The sequence below is a fragment of the Zootoca vivipara genome, chromosome 9 (genome assembly GCF_965207765.1).
Source record: "Zootoca vivipara chromosome 9, rZooViv2.hap1.1, whole genome shotgun sequence".
NCBI lineage: Eukaryota > Metazoa > Chordata > Lepidosauria > Squamata > Lacertidae > Zootoca > Zootoca vivipara.
This window is the reverse complement of record NC_142592.1, coordinates 49,467,507-49,482,056: the sequence shown is the minus strand read 5'-3', so window position 1 is coordinate 49,482,056 and position 14,550 is coordinate 49,467,507. Positions and strand designations below refer to the sequence as shown.

General features: G+C 43.9%; 1 protein-coding gene across 4 annotated transcripts in view; it reads left to right on the top strand.

Moving 5' to 3' along the window:
• The first annotated feature begins 1,582 nt into the window (after positions 1 to 1,582).
• The window catches only part of CHPT1 (choline phosphotransferase 1), a 20,457-nt gene continuing 7,489 nt past the window's right edge, over positions 1,583 to 14,550 (top strand). For 2 of the 4 annotated variants that reach the window (XM_035126772.3, XM_035126774.3), the window contains exons 1-5: positions 1,583 to 1,853; positions 9,052 to 9,199; positions 10,134 to 10,275; positions 11,063 to 11,147; positions 13,493 to 13,624. In XM_035126772.3, coding sequence (XP_034982663.1) covers positions 1,614 to 1,853; positions 9,052 to 9,199; positions 10,134 to 10,275; positions 11,063 to 11,147; positions 13,493 to 13,624 — 747 coding nt within the window. In that variant the 5' untranslated portion in view covers positions 1,583 to 1,613. Of the gene's footprint in view, positions 1,854 to 2,034; positions 2,432 to 9,051; positions 9,200 to 10,133; positions 10,276 to 11,062; positions 11,148 to 13,492; positions 13,625 to 14,550 lie in introns of those variants that run through there. The other 2 variants (XM_035126776.3, XM_088676782.1) reach the window with 2 other exon arrangements.

Genomic DNA, 14,550 nt, shown 5'->3' with positions numbered 1-14,550 from the left:
TTTATTGTTTATTTATTGTTTGCAAATTTAAAGGGAGAAACAGAATAATTTAAGATAAGGAAATAGAATTATATATATTCTACCTTTAAAGTTTTGAATTACTTCTAAGACACCTAACAGGCCTTGAAATAATCAACTGAAAATAACACACCATTATTATTATTTTGCATTCAGCCATGAAATAACAGAAGGGCCAGGATATATCCTATCAACTGACAACACTTTAAGAAGTATTATATCATAAAAGCTTCTGCCAAATTAAATACTCTGGTAAACTCTAGTTTAGATTACTGCAACACATTATATGTAGGGCTGCCTCTGAAGATGGTTTGGAAACTTGTGGTGCAGAACTCAGTGTTCAGGTTGCTCGGTGGAGCAAGACATTTAATTGGCACTATTAAAGCCTTAAATGGCTCAAGACCACAATACTTCAAGGACTGTCTCTCCCCATATGAACTGACCCAGACCCATGATCATCACCTGAGGCCTTTCTTGTCCAGACGGTGACAACACAAGAACAGGCCTTTTCCGTGGAGGCTCCCCACTTGTGGAATGCTTTCCCCAAGATAAGAAGGCTTGCCTGGCACCTTCATTATGTATCTTTAGGTGCCATGTGAAAATGTTCTTCTATAACCAGGCCTCTGGCTGATTAAGTAATCTATGGCCTTTTAAACTGAAGGGGGTGGTGTTGTTTGTTTGTTTTTATGTTATACATATCCATGTTTTTATACTGTAAACCTTGGATTAAGGATGGCATATTAAACAAATAAAATGTCCTGCAATGCAATTTACATCAACTTCCACTGCACTCCATAAAAATTCCTCCCAAAGGAATAGGCCTAGTGCACAATGACACTGACTAATCTATAAATGGCTTTAGCCAGAAGTAAGCCCTATTGTGCCCAATGGATCTTACTCCTAGGGTGGGTAGTGTGTTGTGAGAAAACGTGTGGCCCCTCTGTATGTTGTGGGTCTCCATCTCCCATCAACGGTCAGGAATTAATAATCTACGCCAGTTATTCCCTCTTATCTGGGAATAAGTCCCACAATAGGACAAAGGCTGCACTTCTATAACGGTTTACCTCCGAGCAAGCCCCACTGAACTCCATGGACTTCTGTGTTAGCAACCTTTGGATGATTAAAGAGGCAACCACCACGCACAGATTGGCGCCACAAGGTAGCACAACAAGACGCCTTGGGGCGGATGTTTTCTGCAACAGGCTTCCGCAAAGGCTACCCACCCTCCCAAGTTCGCCTCTGCTTTCTTTGCTGTAGGGAGAGAGGCGCGGGGGAAGCGCGAGCCCTGGAGCGGCGGCGTCACGTGCGTAAAGGTAGCTCTCAGGTCGCGGCCGCCTCACAAGCTAGCGGGTTAAATAAATAGCCGAGCTCAGGGCAGGTGTTTCCTTCTTCGCCTGCTAAAGGGCTGCACGAGGCGGCCTCAGCTTCCCCGCCTGCGACTTCCTGCCCGCCTCCAGCCAGAGCAGGGGCGAAAACAGTCCTTCCCTCTCTCTCTTTCGGTTCCCGCCCCAGCGAGGGGAGGCGGCCCGGCTACTCCTCCTGCTCCGTCGCCGCTGGGAGTCCCAGAGCAGGGCGGCGTCGGCTGGGGAGCCGCCATGGCGCTGCTACTGCTGCCGGAGCCTCTGAGCGCGACGCAGCTGCGGCGCCTGGAGCAGCACCGCTACAACGCGTCCGGGCGCTCGCTGCTGGAGCCGCCGCTGCAGCGCTATTGGGCCTGGCTGGTGGAGCGCACGCCGCTCTGGCTGGCTCCCAACGCCATCACCCTGGGCGGCCTCGTCCTCAACCTGCTCCCCACGCTCGCGCTCATCGCCTACTGCCCCAGCGCCCACCAAGAGGTAGGAGCAGCCCGCCGCGGCCGCGCGCCCTTGCCAGATGCTCGCCTCCTCGCCTTCCCCCTCAGCGGCGGCCGGGGAGGCAACGTCTCTCTCTCCCTCCCCCCACCGGTGGGAAGACGAAGACCGAGGAGGGGGGCGGGCTAGCTAGCCGTCGAGGGATGGGGCGGGCCTGGCCTGGCTGGGGAGCCGGGAGGGGCTAAACTTGGGGAGAGACGCGACAGCCTTGAGCAGCGGCTGCCAATGGAAAATAAAACGAGCAGTCTTCAGGACGCTGAGTTGTGAGGAAACGCGGCAGGCGGAGGAGGAAGCAGCCTGCCGCGTCAATAGGACTGGCGCCTGGTTGTGTGTTGGGCTCTTCCGTGAAGCCCATTTCAGGACTAGGTGGGAAGAGGGCTTGTGTCGCCCATGGATGTGTATGGCGCACAGCTACTTCTGCCTGTCTTCAAGGGGCCACGCCATTCGCCTTCCGGTCCTTATCTTGCAACGCAAAATGAAGTAGAATTCGAAGTGGTTCGAGAGAGGCTTCGCTTTCCACAATGTTAGGCACACAGACGCCGGCAAACATCTGGCCAAACAGGGTTGGTGATGCACAAGCCTGCAGAATCTGTTTACAGGAGGCCAAACTGGGATGAGCTCAGCAGCAGGGTGCTCCTCTTTCAAGAAGGGCTTTCAGTTTTCTGAAAGAATGGAAAAGAACGTGTTGGCTGTGGCCAGACATTTAGGGCTTTCCCCCAAGTATGTTGGTTTGCAGGGAAGCCCTGTCAGAGAGGCCTACAGTTGAGGTGGGGTTACAGGATTGTGGGATGCCCTCGTCTTTATTTATTTTAACAAAAAGACCACCCAGAGATAGATGTGGAGCAGGATCCTATCTGATGACCAATGAATTTAGGTTTAGTGTAGGCTTCACCAATCTAGTGCTCTTCTGAAGTTCTGGACCTCGGCAGGTGGGAGTTATACGTAGTCCAAAACATGTTGGGGAAAGTTTACAGCTTTCATGTGTGATGAGTTGTAGGTATGAGATCAATGCAGATGCTTGCTTGTTAGGTGGCAACCAGACCTTATTCCTCAAGGTAGTCCTTGTGCTGTAGACCTTACATCTAGACTCTGGAGGCATGTGTAAATGACTTCTGTAAATTCTCCCATCTGTGAGCACAAGAACCATTTCACGAAATTTATTCAAGTGCCAGGAGTCATTATCCCAACTGTTAATTGGAGGTGAGCCTAGCGTTATCAATATAAGGAGAATAGCACCTCTTGCTTGGTGTTGCAGACTCTGCAAGTGGCAGCAGCACCAACAGTGCTGGAATCTTGCATCTCCCACAGTGCCCTAGACCAAGCATCGTTCTGGGGTGTTTGAGGGTGGGGAATGGAAATGTCAGTAGCCACCCAAAATAGTGGAAGGTATTCTGAGGAAGTTCTGTACAGAAGCCAACTTTTTCTAGGGAGATGGGTGGAGAAAAGAAAAATGCTATAAACTTTCCAGAGAATCCAGCTCAACTCTAGCTTCACTCCTCCATCTCCCCCTGCAATGGCTCAGATAATGTGATTTGTGTACTTGTGTTGTAGAGAGTGAGCTCTTGTGCCAATCGCTAAAGTGCCTGTTTCCTGGGCGTCATGGGACTCTTCATGCTTATGATACTGTGTGGAATGTCACTGTGCAAGTATCTTGAGTAGCTGCTGAAGAGTGTGCCACACTGATGGAAGTAGACTCTCTACTTTGTAAAAGTTCCCACAATGTGTCTCTGGTTCTCCTTTAACGTCACTGATGGGGGGTGGGGGTGGGGTGGTAGAGGATGTTTACTAAAGCTACACTTCAGATGCCCCTTCAGATGGCACGACTCTTCCTCACCTCATGTCTGTACTATTTTGTGAGTTTTTAATTCGTATTTCCTGATCTATTTATTTAAAAGTAATCTTTCTGGATATGCTGTTGCAGCGCTTATCTAACAGTTAGTTTCTCCTCCTGTTCTCTTGCTCCCCACCCCCCAACTTTCTGCAACTCCTTTCTGGACCCCACCCCACCCCAAAAAGCTTCTTGCTGGAAGCTGATACCCCTGCTGTTCAAAAAAGAAATAAAAAGCTGCAAACAGCAGCAAACCTGTTTTCCTTGCTGAGAAACTCTAATCCCAACACTCAGGTGATGATGGGGTAAGGAACTGCACTGCTAATGGCACGATCAAAGCCTTAGCGCATATAGTACGAACAATATTGTGGCTGAAATGAGAAGGGTCTTATGGCACCATAAAGACTAGCGGATTTATTGTGGTATACTCTTTCAGCATGGTTGCTAGTCTTCAAGGCACCATAAGACTCTTAGGTCTGTTGCAGCATAAACAAGCACAGCCACCCCCTGGAAGAGAAGGCTGCAACCTTGATAATCAGTTGGCCTTGCTTCTGTGTAACAAGATAAAATGGTTGTGCCTTCCATTTCTAGTTGAAGTCAGATTTAGATAGGAGAACCTTCTTTACATTAAAAGCAGTTCAACAATTGTAGCTGTTCCCTGGTGGGCTCCTCCTTACTGGAGATATTTCCTGTACCAAGCTAGGGGGGTTGGACTAGATGGCTATGGTTCTGTGAGAAGAGTGGGAGAAATATGAATTGGGAATATTATTATTTGTGAATAGAGAAGGGAAGTTCAGTTTCTGTCTTTAGGAGGATTAGCTAGTGGTAAGTGCTCTGAGGACTAGACAGCCTGTCAGTAAACATTTGCATCATGATATCCTGCTTGGTCTGGCCTGGTCTGGTCTACACAGGATTAAAAACATGCAAGAACACCCCTTGACGCTAGCTTGGAACAGTCACATTCAGTGGGTGACAAATGGATATAATTACCTAAACATTTTACTTCCTCAACAAATGGGTACTGGGGAAGAGACAGATAAAGATTCAACCTATGTTTTTAAAAGAACCTGCTCTTTGTGCAGCTTCTGTTGTTCACACCAAGCTTTAACTATGCCCAGAATTATACACAGACCTGGGTTTAGAAGAGGTCACCAAATCACCGCTAACAAAAGTATTTGACAGAAGTATTACAGAAATTGGTTTTTCCTCCCTCTGCCTTAAGTCACTGCACTGGCAGGAAATTTATGTACACAACACCATCCAGATACAGGCCAACAGTGTTGAAAAAGCCAATAAAATGTTGAGCTGTTGATAAAAAGACTACCTTCCCACCAAAATGTGAATACATTCCCTGGTGCAGCAATAAAACTGCTAGCACATTTGCAAAGCTAAGCAGGGTCCTGTATGGTTTCAAATCACATGGGGGGGCCATGTGTTGAGATACCTGAATTGTAGGGGGTTGTATTAGATGACCCTTGGAGTTCCTTCAAATTCTATTATTCCTCCTTCAAAACAGCTGAAGTTAAGCATGTTAAAGCTGTAATCCTACATGTAGTGTGGGATGGGAGCCTAATTATGTCTAATTATGAAGTAAACCATACTTCAGAGATAGTTACAGGTAGGTAGCCGTGTTGGTCTTGCGTAGTCGAAACAAAAAAATTCCTTCCAGTAGCACCTTAGAGACCAACTAAGTTTGTCATTGGTATGAGCTTTCGTGTGCATGCACACTTCTCCAGATACCATTGACAAACTTAGTTGGTCTCTAAGATGCTACTGGAAGGAATTATTTTGTTTCATACCTCAGAGACTTATTGGGACTTACTAAATTTTGGGTAGGGTTACAGCTTTTAGTTGGGACCATGTCCCAAGGACTTGAGGCCTGCTGCATGTTTCAATATGAGAGAACTGGGCATATGCTTGAATTAAAAGTGTACACTTTTATATGTATTGTGTCTTTAAGGTTTTAGTTTATGCTGCTAGTGCAGCCTTTGCCAACCTGCTGCATTCCAGATTTTTGGATTGCAGTTCTCTTCAGTGCCAGCCAGCGGTAGCCCCAAACATTGGGGAAGTGCCAAGCTAGCAAATGCAGTGCTGGGAATTCTCCCAAAGTTTCACTTTGTACTTTTAATTTTGCATCACTTTCACTTTCTCCTGCATTAATCATGTTTTGCAATTTGCAAGCAGTATCAGGGAGTGGAATTTGCCATTGTGAGTTTGGAGTCTTTACAGTTGGGGTTAGCTAAGGTTGAACTTGTTTGTGCTTTGTTTGTGCTGCTTTGGCTACTTCTGTAATTTGTAAGCATAGTAAAGCAGGGCCACCCGGGCCTCTTTCCCCTGTTGCTTGCATTTTGCTCTTTTCCTGGTTTCAGCATTATCATTTCAGTCTTACCCACTCCCTCTCCCAAATTTCTGGAGCTTGCAGAAAGTCCATTCTTCTAGTCGACACGTTCCCCATGCATTGCACACCTCCCAACGTGTTTCTGTATGTGCTTCCAGACATCAGCTTCTTTGATTTGTTAGAACTAACAAGGAAGCTTAGAAGCCGATAGGCATCCATGCTGAGACTGTAGCAGTGGAAATTATTGCAACAGAATCAGTACTTGAGAACATTCTGCTAATATGCCCTTCTACTTGTGCTAGCTGCCAGATGGCAGAACAAGACCTCCGTCTCAGAAGAGGTAGCACTTGTTAGTAGCATGTGGGTGGTGACCGAGTGTGGCCATGCAGCAGCTTCCATGTTTGCAAAAGGTGTGTGCTGTTGGAGGTGTAGCCTGATCGGAGGACTAAGAATCTTAGGCTAAGAGAAGCTGCAACAGTTATTTGCATAGCTGCCAAGCCTCCCGCTGAAAAATGCGGGATCAGCAGCGGCGTGGCACCGGAAATCGCTTCTATGCATCGGGCAGCGCCAGCACCCAAAATGGAGCCTCCCTGGCAGGTAGGAAATCCCGGGGGATTTACGGGATTTTTTCCAATCCGGGCTGCCAGCAGGAAATGGTTTAAAATTCGAGGGTTTCCCACGAAAAACGGGAGACTTGGCAGCTATGGTTATTTGTCTTCAGCTGTGAGCTTGTTTTAACCAGTGGTCCTGAACTGGAGACAAGCAACTTGGTACTTTTTATCCTCAGCTGCCCTATCTGTTCTGCTTCTGCCCTTAATATTATTTTACTGGTGTTTCTCATATGCAAGGCAGGAAAAAGAGCACACAAACTCCGGGGTTTGAGTGTACACATCTTGTTGGTAGCTGGACTTCGAATATTCCAGGTATTGTTTCAGTGGTATCACAGTGCATTATGTGGAGAAAGTCCCAGGTTCAGTCTCTGGCATCTCTGGATAGGGGACGGAAAGGCTCCTTGGAGAGCTGCTGCTGGCCAGTGTTGTCAGTATTGAACTACAGGTGAAACTCGGAAAATTAGAATATCATCAAAAAGTGTATTTATTTCAGTAATGCAACTTATTATTATTTATTTTTCTTTTAATTTTTACAAATGCTTTCTTTTAGAAAGTCCACAGTAGTAAAACAAATAGGTACAATAATACAAAAATAAACATCGCTATTACATTTCATTAATTACATTCCATTTATAATTGACCCGCCTAACAACAAATAATTACAATTACAACAAATAAAGGCTTGACATATCTTGCTTTACATGTCATGCAACTATCTCATATATTGGTTTCACCTTTTCAGTTGCGTTACTGAAATAAATGCACTTTTCGATGATATTCCAATTTTCCGAGTTTCGCCTGTAGGTGAACCAATGGCCTGACTCGGTATATGGCAACTTTGTGTGTTTCTAAAATGTTTCCAAACATGGCGGCTTGCATTTCCACTGGACTTTGCTTTGAAGCATTTGCAAGCTCATTTCCCATGTAGTTCCAGTTACTTTAGGATGAAAGTTGAGAGAGAGACTTTGGTGGATTGCAATAGGATGGTTATATATAGAAAGCCTTTTTTTTGCTGCTGGACGGGCATGCAAGGTAACTGATAGCTTAGAAAGGGGAGGGGGTGAAATGTGAGAAACTGAGTTCTCCCTAAATGCAGAAGGAAACTTACTTTCTAGAAAATCTAGCACCTTTAAATCCCCCCCCCATTGTTCATAATTGTCAACTCTTCTGGGAGTAATTATACTTAATTATAATGTGTGGTTTCATTACTTACTAAGAATATGCCTAAGATCAGCATGTAATGAATCAGTTGCTGGTTGTGACCTTTGGCGTCACACCTCTTTAATTACAGCAGAGATATGATCTAAGTATTAAAGGCTTCCCACTCTGTCTCTAGTTCTGTCTGCCATTCATCAGGGCACACTGCCTATTGTTGTAGTACAGGCTTCCCATCCCCCACCCCACATTTGGGTAAGTGTTATGCTTTAATCGATTGGAGAGGATAGAAATAGTCCCATCCCATTTTTAAAAAAATAGGATTTAATTTCTGCATCCCATGTGTCAAAGATGCCAGTACTGTACATCTCTGTAAAGTTGCTAAGTTCGTCTGCTGCAGTAGTTCCACAAGATAATTGTGTTTCACGTGCATATTCACACCTGTCTTTTCTGAGACTTGCAGTTTTGTATCCAGTTCTATACCTGAACCTTGAATAGCAGAGCAGCCTTCCCCAGTCCGGTTTCCTCCTTCAGTTCCCATCAGCCTGGGCAATAGTCGGGGATGATGGGAGATATAGTCCCAAACCATCTGGGCACGAGGTTAGAGTATAAGAATGTTCTTTTGGAAATGACTCAGATTAAGGAGGCTTTATGTGTCATTTTATGTAAAATAAATAAATTGTGAGGGTTGTATAGTGGGTTTGGCTTTGTGGCAAGCTCTGTCACATGCTGTTACTGAGAGTTAGTTGGTTGACCCTTTGGAAAAGAATGTGGTTTAGTATATAATGGGGATCAATTAAAATCAGGAGCCCCAATTTGCACTTCTGCTAAGCCCAAGGCTACCATAGGGTAGAGCTCTGAGTGAAAAACAAAGGGTGACTTCTAAATGTATGCTCTGGATTCAAGTTTATAAAATAGGCACACATTTCTTCATCAAGACAGGTAGGTCAATAGGGTTCATCAGGCCAATTGCACATTACTCTGCTGGGTGGTTCAATTGTGCAATAAATGACATTTCAAAGGCAGCCTTCCAGGTCTGCTTGACACCATGTGTTGTGCAAAGTGCAGTAGGGTAGGAAAGTGTGGGTGGGTGACCTTCGAAGAAATTATATTGTGTGGACTTTTTAAATGGAACTCTGCAATGAGTGGCAAACAGATAAGGAAAGTAATAGATTCCTACACAACTGTTAACATACTCCACGTTGCAGCAGTTGCCTAATAGCATGGAATCCTCCTGTTTGTTCATTTCAGGCTCCTCCTTGGGTGTTCCTCTCATGTGCATTAGGACTATTTGCTTACCAGTCACTGGATGCTATTGATGGGAAGCAAGCCAGAAGAACCAATAGCAGCTCTCCTTTGGGAGAACTCTTCGACCATGGCTGTGATTCTATTTCTACAGGTAAAAAATTTTTTTAAAAATTTTTTTATTAAGACTCACAGGACAGGCAGAATATGACAACAATAGTTTGCATATATTGCTGCATATCAGAATAATAATAATGTTTATTATTAGCTCAGCCTTGCCACATGCATTGCTTCGGTTTAAATTATGATGCTCTTGGTGAATTTGATGCTCTTGGTGAATTTGATATTTCAGTATACTTCTATACAACTTGGCTTCAAAGAAGCTCCACACCCAGTAAAAATATTTTTTTTAATTGATAGGTAGTGCAATGGGTCAGTGTGTCTTGCAGTTAACCAGAAGGTTGGTGATTTGAGCCCATCCAGGTGCAGCTGTGGGCAGGATTCCTGCACTGCATGGACTAGATGACCCTCGGCGGTCCCTTCCAACTCTTCCAATTATATGGTTCTAAGAGCCAACCGTGTAGTTTCTTCCAAGTGTCCTGTTTGGCATTTTTCTTACAACCATGTCTCAAGAAATAGAGCACAGACCATGAGGATAGGAAATAAAAATAACCAGAAAAACAATTTGCATGTTATGGCTCCATACAAGAGATTTTGTGCCAGGAATGTGATGTTAACCTAGATCACAGTAGCTAACCTGTGGTCTTCCAGATGTTGGATGGCAGTTTCCATCATCCCTCACTATTGGCCATGCTGGCAGGGATGGTGGGAGCTGGAGTCAAACGGTATCTGGAGTGCCACGGGTTAAGGATGCCACCCCCTGACATGGACTTCCTGATGGGCAGTCTATGAAGCGAGAACCTTGCAAATGTTTCTAGCCTATGCCTGTTTCACCACAAGTATGGCTTGCCTCTCCACCCATTTTACTGCACCACCACAAACTGTTTTACATGCAAACACTCAAAACTATTTAGATACCATTCTTCAAATAACTGTGATAACTAACGGAAGCTAATTGGACTTTTCAGTTTTCATTGGTATTGGAGCCTGCTTAGCAGTTCGGCTAGGAACAAACCCAGACTGGCTGTTCTTCTGTTGCTTTATTGGAATGTTCCTGTTTTATTGTGCCCACTGGCAAACCTATGTTTGTGGCATGCTAAAGTTTGGCAAGTAAGTGGATATTTGCATAATCTGCTCTGTGACTGACATTTGAAATACATTTGTCCTGATGTTTCAACTGGGGTGGTAGAATTTAACCTAGATCCAACAGGATTTCCCGCCCCCGCAGCCCTCATCATTCCTTATTTCTTTTTGCGGGGTAGGGGAATCCACCAGTTTGAGATTTAGTATATTAATTAGCTCTTCCATAAGGGGTTTCCTTGTACATTTAAAATTCTGAAAAACCTATTGCATGACAGAGAAATTCAGATAGTTTGGTGGGGGAAAAATGCTGCTTAGTTACTTTCTGTTGTATTGACTAGCAAAGCATATACTTTGCATACTGAAATTTAATTACCAAAACCTTTCGATAAAAACTCCCAGAAATTTGACTTTTATATCCAATAATTGAATCGCCTAAAGTTGTTAACATTTGTCTTGGGCACACAACCGCTTTGATGGATCTTAATATTTAGTAAGCTATTCCCTATCAAGTAGTCATTGGTGTGGAGCAGGGGTAGGCAACCTAAGGCCCGTGGGTGGGCTGGATGCAGCCCAATCACCTTCTCAATCCGGCCCGCGGACAGTCCGGGGATCAACGTGTTTTTACATGAGTAGAATGTGTCCTTTTATTTAAAATGCATCTCTGGGTTATTTGTGGGGCGTAGGAAATCGTTCATATTTTTTTCCAAAATATAGTCCGGCCCACCACATGGTCTGAGGGACGGTGGATTGGCCCATGGCTGAAAAAGGTTGCTGACCCCTGATGTGGATCAACTTTATTTCTTTTTTATTATAGAGTCGATGTAACTGAAGTACAGATAGCCGTAATTATACTCTTTTTGATATCTGCATTTGGTGGAACAACATTGTGGGATACTAAGGTAACTGTATATAACTATCAGGCTTGAAAGTTTGTAAATTAAACAGTCCTGTATGGTTCCTGCTTAGCAGCTTCCTCTAATCCTTTGTATTTCTCCCATGCCACATTTTGTTAAACATTTATTTTATTTCGCTTTTTAAAAAATAAGCCCTGGCTCAATTATATGTTTACCTTGGATGCCTTTTCCCAATGTAGTTCCAGTGCTCGGTCATCTTACTGTTGTGATGTGCTGTTCTATGCATGAGTTTAGAACTACAGAGGAAAAAGACCCCATCTGCCATATATGATATTTGTGTTAAATCACTCAGATAATTTAAATACATAAATGTTCTGCACAGAGAGTTGAATTCCATTTTATTCTCAGTGCTGTACTCCCTTCTATAAAAGTTGACCTGGCAAAATTCTGTCACTTAACACTTTTGTAATTGTGGGCTGAGTTGCAGTAAGCCTGAGGTCGCCGGGGTAGAGGCGTAGGAAGCAATAAATAACAGCCTTTTGGAATCTAAATGGCCACAGCTTTATTGATTACAGATGTAAGAAGACTTTGGCTTAGGCATTGGGTATGTATCCTGGATCAGCCAACCCAGTTGATACACATCAGATATAGGAAACCCCTCTAGGCTGCCAGTCAGGGAGTTCTGTGGCCCATTAGCCCCCATCTGGGCATACGGACAGAATCCTTCCCCTTGGGACCCCTTTACCAGGGTACCCAACCAAGGAGCCAACCACCTTTATGCCAGTGATCTGTGACAATTGCTGGGAGGTAACTGAAACCCCTAGACCGGTCCAGTTGGTCTGCAGGAAAATTCCTCCCAGGGGCCAAATATGGCGACCAAGAGACTCCTCAGCAAGCTGATAAACACACACACACACACACACGCCACCTTCAGGGAGGGCCAAATTTATCCAGGGTAGGAGGGTGGGATCTCCAGTGCTGATTGCGATGCTGGGAAGCGGTGCAGTCAGCTTTCATGATTTGGAGACAAGACCTGAGTAGAAACAGGCTTACCCAGTTCCATCTCTCAATTTCCCACCCTGTAGTATGGCCTCTGATTGGTCAATTTAAATTGGAAAGAGGTAGGGGAGTCCTGTCACTTCCTGGGGATGATGACACCGGCCCGGCCACACAGGAGGTTTTTGTCTGTCCCCCAGCTTGGCCATGGCGACACCAGGCCGCAACTGCCGCTGCTGTCAAGAACGGCAAGGTTCTGCTGAATTTGTCATAAGGCAGCAGAATGCATGTTCTGCAAAATGTCAGAGCAAATTTATACTGCCCCTGCTTTCAAGAATGCATTGTTTATGCCTGTATTGTAGAACACAGAACTGCAGACATCCAGCTTGAGACAATCAGAATGCACGCCGTTGCATCTGAAGAAACATAACCCCTATAACGACGTACATTGGGGTTGGTTTTCTGTTGCCTTGATTCATGTAGTTAAGCTTAATGTGGCCACAATTCTTTAGCTGCTTGGAAATCCAAGAAATTGGATGAATGGTAAAGCTAGGTGTGAATTGCATGGTAAGAGATTGTTGAAAATTGGCACTGGGCACCACACTGCAAGCTTTTAAACAGCTATAGCAGAGCTCCCAGCTGTCTGAGTCCACTCTTGGAAGCGAATCAGTATTCTGGCACATCACTATATCTACTAAAATTTATTTTTATTTTTATTTTGAAATGCATGCTCTCTTCTCAAATGACTGTAAGCAGTCAAAGTGTGGAATTCTTTATAAAACAACTCTACATTCTTAAAGTCCATTCATTATTCTGTTTTACATAAACTGTTGAATTGATTGGGAAGTCTCAATAACATATCCTTAGTGTAACCTGGTGGGTTACAGGAAATTCATTTTTTTTTACTCTTTTTAATCCTTTGCTGCGTCTTGGAAGTTTCCTTGAAACTACAATTGAATAAGAAAGGTAAATACTCATTCTAAAGGTATTAGCTGGAGAGTAACGGTAATGCAATTTCATAGCAAGATATAACAAAAGAGGCAGATGGTGTTTGCATTTCCTGTGGTGCTGCTGCTGTTTTGATCAATGAACTGTGGGAAAGAACTATCCATTTTTCAGAAATATAAGTATAAAAGCTAGAAAGCTGATACATGTTGTTTATAGATGTTAGTAGCAACATGCCTGTCCGAATTTAAAACAATTATGTAACCTTGGGGTTCCTAGCAAAATTAAACTGTGCTCTACATTTTATTTTACTACCATGACTATGCTCTACATTTGATTTCCTTTTTAAAAATGAAGAAAATGGATAGTTCAAAAAAATTACTAAAACGTTTCAATAATGGCGGAAAGACATTAATCTATCTTAAAATCTTCTGCTTTTTCCCTGCAAGCTTCCTGTGCTGGATCTAAGACTGAAGATGATTCCCGTTGCAGGAATAGTGGGTGGCGCAATATTTTCCAGTTACAATTATTTCAGAGTAATATTTGGAGGAGGCGTGGGGAAGAATGGCTCTACAATAGCAGTAAGTGTTTTTTTTAACAACAACAAAAGCTAAACATTTGACACACTAAGTTGCCTTTACCTTACTGTGATGTTTTATATAAACAGGTTTGCTGTGTGCTTAATTTAGCAAGTTTTATTCTATATCTAGGATTAAATATCTGTTGTAATTATATAAATATTACTATCTACCCTTGCACTATCCAAGAATCAAAGCTGTTAAAATATTGTATAGAGCAGTTATGTAGAGTTTCAGGACTGAATTGTTTTTCAGTTATGTAAGTACCTTGGGTACTGTTCACTCCTGTTTGCTATAGGCCAGGCATCCCCAAACTTCAGCCCTCCAGATGTTTTGGACTACAATTCCCATCTTCCCCAACTACTGGTCCTGTTAGCTAGGGATCAATGGAGCTGTAGGTCAAAACATCTGGAGGGCCGCAGTTTGGGGAGGCCTGCTATAGGCTCTCAAATATCAGATTTGCTGAAAAACAAATTTTCCACTTCAGCCAATACTCCAGGTATTGGTCTGATTCTGGCAAAATCAGACCTCTCTGTGATCATTCATTTCCTTGTTGCCTCTAGTTTAGATTACTGTAACACGCTCCACATGGAACTGCCTTTAAAAAATGTTTGGGAATTTAAACAGGTTATTGACTGGGGTTAGTTAGGCGTTCAGAACATACCATTCTCCTCTTGTTCAGTTTGAACTGGCTACTTGTTTGTTTCTGGAACAAACCCGGGCCTTTTGACTCCTGAGAGACATGTCTTTAGGACTTGCCCTATACCAGGCATCCCCAAACTGCGGCCCTCCAGATGTTTTGGCCTACAACTCCCATGATCCCTAGCTAACAGGACCAGTGGTCAGGGATGATGGGAATTGTAGTCCAAAACATCTGGAGGGCCGAAGTTTGGGGGTGCCTGCTATACTTTTGATTGCAGATTATTTTT